The sequence below is a fragment of the Aotus nancymaae genome, unplaced genomic scaffold, assembly GCF_030222135.1.
Source record: "Aotus nancymaae isolate 86718 unplaced genomic scaffold, 86718_ANA_hifiasm-v0.15.2.pri h1tg000014l, whole genome shotgun sequence".
Taxonomy (NCBI): domain Eukaryota; kingdom Metazoa; phylum Chordata; class Mammalia; order Primates; family Aotidae; genus Aotus; species Aotus nancymaae.
The window spans coordinates 61,342,953-61,347,652 of NW_026988425.1; the positions used below are offsets into that span (position 1 = coordinate 61,342,953).

General features: G+C 39.4%; 1 protein-coding gene across 12 annotated transcripts in view; it reads left to right on the forward strand.

Annotated features, from left to right (window-relative positions):
• MAST4 (microtubule associated serine/threonine kinase family member 4) overlaps positions 1-4,700 on the forward strand; it is a 564,457-nt gene that overhangs the window by 553,351 nt on the left and 6,406 nt on the right. For all 12 annotated transcript variants that reach the window (XM_064376019.1, XM_012462235.2, XM_064376020.1 and 9 more), the window contains 2 exons: positions 2,285-2,421; positions 4,166-4,347. In XM_064376019.1, the coding sequence (XP_064232089.1) occupies positions 2,285-2,421; positions 4,166-4,347 (319 nt within the window). The remainder of the gene's footprint in view (positions 1-2,284; positions 2,422-4,165; positions 4,348-4,700) is intronic.

Sequence of the window (4,700 nt, forward strand, 5' to 3'; positions counted from 1 at the left end):
TGACAGAGGAACTCCACCCATGCTTGTTGCCCGTTTCCTTCACCATAGGAAAAACTAAAATTTCAGCATGGCCTCAACTTGTGAAGAGAAGACCCCATTCCAAAAAAACCTGCAATGGTAGACCTTAAGAGTTATAAAATGATTTTCTCATTAAAGAACAAATAGAATGTAATCTCTGCTATCAGATAAAGATTTATTTTTCAAGTTTTGGCACTTGCATAAAGAATGTATAATTTAGTATTTTATAATAGAAAACAAAATAAACTTTTTTCTCTTGTTGAAATTAAACCCCCCTTTCCCTAAAATATTTTCTGCAAATATGACATTAGATATGAAAGTATATGTTCTTAAACAGAACAGAATTCTAAGTCAGCCTTGGTGGTGTGCTCCTGTAATCCCAGCTACTCAGAGGCTGAGGCAAGAGGGAGTTTGAGGCTGTGGTGAGCTGTGATCATACCACTGCACTCCAGCCTGGGCAACCGAACAAGACCCCATCTCAAAAAAAAATTTTTTTTAATTAAAAAAAATTAAAGAACTCTAAAACTAATAATAAAACACTAAGACCTTCCAATATTAAACTGGATGTAAAACTGAATAAATCATTTCTTAAAGAAATAACCAAACTAAATAAGGAACAACATAAAACCTTATAAGAATTTAAACATAGAAAATAATGGGCCTGGCACGGTGGCTTACACCTGTAATCCCAGCACTTTGGGAGGTTGAGGCAGGCAGATTGCCTGAGGTTGGGAGTTTGAGACCAGCCTGACCAACATGGAGAAACCCCATCTCTACTAAAAATACAAAATTAACCGGGCATGGTGGCACATGCCTGTAATCCCAGCTACCCGGGAGGCTAAGGCAGGAGAATCACTTGAACCCGGGAGGTGGAGGTTGCAGTGAGTTGAGATGGTGCCATTGTACTCCAGCCTGGGGAACAAGAGCGAAACTCCGTCTCAACAAAAAGAAAAGAAAACAATAGCAGTAGGGAAGGGAAAGTTTTTCCAAATTACGTAACATGCAAAATGAAAAAGCAACATAGAACTGTAAATAAACTGAGATATAAATTAGTTATAACGCATGTGTACATATGTGCATATTTGCACATGCTTGAAAAAAGACCAGCAGGAAATATTACTAGTGGTTGGGTGGTAAGCTTCTCAATGATTTTTTTTTTTTAAATACTTTCCTATTGCCTTCTTATTGTGGCGTGGATTACTTCCCAAATTAAGGGGGAAAGTAGATGCTGTCTTTAAGACAGTCATTACCTGTCTTTTCAGTCCTCTGCTGCCACCATACCTAACTCCCCTTCACTTGGTACCACATTGAGCTGAGCTCTAGGTATCTTCCAGGCATGGGTCTTTTAAAAGATCCTTTTCCTTGTACCTCTTGTACTTTCAAGGTAATTGGGGCCATCTCTGACCTTGAACGGTCTGGTTTCTTTCCTGGTTATTATGAAATTCAGGAAGGGTAATTGATGCCAGGGACTACCAACCTGCCCTGGGCCTGCCTCGGCCTGGCTGCTGACTCCATGCTTAGTTCCATCCCTAGAGGCAGCCAAGTAAGCCCCTTCCCAGGACTGAGAGAAAGGACACAGAAACTCACCAGAAATTACCTTACCCTGCATAACCTGGTTAAAAAGAGGTTTCCTACTGGCTGGCATAAATGTTCCAGCTTTGTAAACTGACAGGTTTTATGATGATGGAAAAGGAGCCTTCTAAGATAATTAAAAATAAAAGTCTCATTTTGTTACTCTCAGTTTTGTTACTCTACAATTTTTAGACCAAAGGAAAAACACAAAAAGGAGAAAAAAGAAGAATCAACCAAGAGCAGACAGCCACTGGGCACATTAATACTTAATACCTGTGGAAGTAGTTATCTTATTTATAGTGTTCTTTCTTTGTGTTGCACTGGGTGCAAAAGGCTTTACAGACTTGCTCTCATGTGATCCTCCAGTGAGCCCCAGGAGATAGATAGGATTATATTGTTAGCTGGTACAGGAGGTTGAGGTGTAGGGAGGGTAGCAGCCTGCTAGGCACAGAGCTTAGATGTGAACTCCTATCTGTGGACTCCAGAGCTCACCCTCTTAAAGAAACTTTATATTTTGCCTTCCACTCAGTTTGTATTCTGGCAGGACTTCTTTGATTGAAGGGTTATTTAGAAACAGAAGGCCTTTTAGATGCATGCTCCTTTCTATTTGTATTTGTCTATGAATCTCTCATCTCTGTTCTGATCTTGCTTCATCACAGCATTTCCCTTTAATACCACCTCATCTTTTCTATAGAGTGGGAATAAGGTGTCAATCACTACTACCCCATTTGAAAACACATCAATCAAAACTGGACCAGCCAGGAGAAACAGCTATAAGAGCCGGATGGTTAGGCGGAGCAAGAAATCCAAGAAGAAAGAAAGTCTCGAAAGGTTAGTAAAATCAGTATTCTTTTTAAAAGTTTGGTGTATAACTATGTTGGAGAAAAGTTACTCCTTAATTAAATGCTTACATATGAAGAAGATCTATTTTTCTGTGAGAAATTTTACGTTATGGTTCACATATATGTATACATTGAAGTCCATATTTGTAATAGCATTAATTTCCATAGTAAAAGGATTTACATATTTACACTGTAGTTGGATTCCAATTGTCTTTTATCATGTGTGAATGCCAGGAAAAGCCCTTTGCTGTTTTTTAAGCTTCTTCACTTGATTTCAGTTGAGTTGGATTGAGAAACTGAATCTTCAGGCAGTTTTTAACATTAAATCTACTTTTAAAATAGCCTTTGCATTATCAAAAAGCAAACAGTTGCTATTTTTAAAATGCCAGATATTCTAAAATAACTGTATCTTTAAAGGTTCCAAATGAGCCTAGAAATAAAACGGCTTTGTTTTACTCACTGAAAATCAAACTAGCTTACACGCTTCTGCAGCCTGGAAAGCACCGATCAGTATCTTTTTGTGCTGTTTGTAGACACTAGCAAGGTGTGTGTATGTGTTTCTGGAAGGGCTGTTTCTTACCAGGCAGCTTTCAGGGTGTGCCTTTTTTGCAATCCCACAGCATTTCTTCTTTGCCCAGTTGGACCTGATGAGTCACATCACATTAAAAGGATTTTTGATGATAGAAATGTAGTAAGCCAACAAAAACAATGTACTAACTCTGGAGGGGGGAAATAAAGTTATGCAATTATGTTTCATATGGCCCAGCTGTGAACAGTATTTATAATTCGAGTATAGGAGTTGCTGGTTTTCATTGTAAGTTTACAGAACTATTTGACTTTTCACCTAAGTTCATTTTTTATTACTTTGAGTAAAATTACACACACACACAAGTTCTGAGATCCTTATTATTATGCTCTTTACATTTTGATTGTGCATTAAATCATTTAGAACAAATTGTTTCAAGGGCTATCGATCAGAAACTTTCTGTTTTAAGCTCATGTGGAGTGGGTTAGGTTTACCATATATAGGCTTATATGGTAAAAGAACTCTGTACAGCTTGATGTCCTGATAAGCTGTCAGAAGCTTCACTTTTTGCCTTAAGATGTGCTCGTTGAGTACCACATGCACATTTGCTTCTGCTGCCCTAGTGTCTCCTGCCCTGCCATAGGCTTCAGCTTCACCTTTTCCAGTTATTCTATGTAAATGTATAGCCTACATTGTTGTTAGGAATAGTGAAGAGCCCACAATGGAATAAGCACAGCAAATAACCCTTTATTGGCCTCTGCCCAGCCTATCACCATTAAAGAATTTGATTTCCAGTATAATGGTTTTGCTTCCAGAGGTTTACTTTGTATTATAATACTCTTAGTTAAATTGTGTCCACATATTTAGGGGTAGGTACTCAGAAGCTTTCAAGCAACAAACATCCTCCTCATAAACCTAACAAGTAAATGAATGTATTTTTAATACACTTTATATTTTTCCTATTTTCCTAGCTCTTCTTAAGTGTTTGGAATTGAGAGAGCCTCCATTGTCTACTATCAAATACTCTTCCTTTACATGTCATAAGACAGTTTCTAATAGGAAAGTGGTGTGCTGCTCTTTCATAGGATCTGCTGTTGTGTCACTGTCTCTCACGCTGAGTTATTCAGCTGAGCACATTGGTATTGTAGGGAGGCAGGAATCGTTCTGAAAGAAGACTCTGAACAATGTTTTCCTGTTTTTGCTCTAGGAGGAGATCTCTTTTCAAAAAGCTAGCCAAGCAGCCTTCTCCTTTACTCCACACCAGCCGAAGTTTCTCCTGCTTGAACAGATCCCTGTCGTCGGGCGAGAGCCTCCCAGGTTCCCCCACTCATAGCTTGTCTCCCCGGTCTCCAACGCCAAGCTACCGCTCCACCCCCGACTTCCCATCTGGTGAGTCTCCTGGTCCAGACAGCAGAGGGGAGGGGAGGTAAAGTCATTGTGTGAGGTCCCAAAACATATGAAGCTTGTTCCAGCTGAAAGAAAGGCTGAAGGTGTAAAATAAAAAGACAGATTTATACAGAGGTCATAAGATATGGCTGTTCTAACCAATCAAATAAGGCCAGAAGTACGGGGCTGCACCTTGGTGTGGAGAGTTTTATCTGAAAAGTGTTTATTCCACCTGTTAAAGGCTGAGGCAGTGTGCTGACCTTACCTGGCCTTACCAAATACAGTCTGGGCTACAACTGTGAAATAAAGGGGAAAATGACCGTGGATGCTCACAGCCTTCTGTTTTCCATCTACAG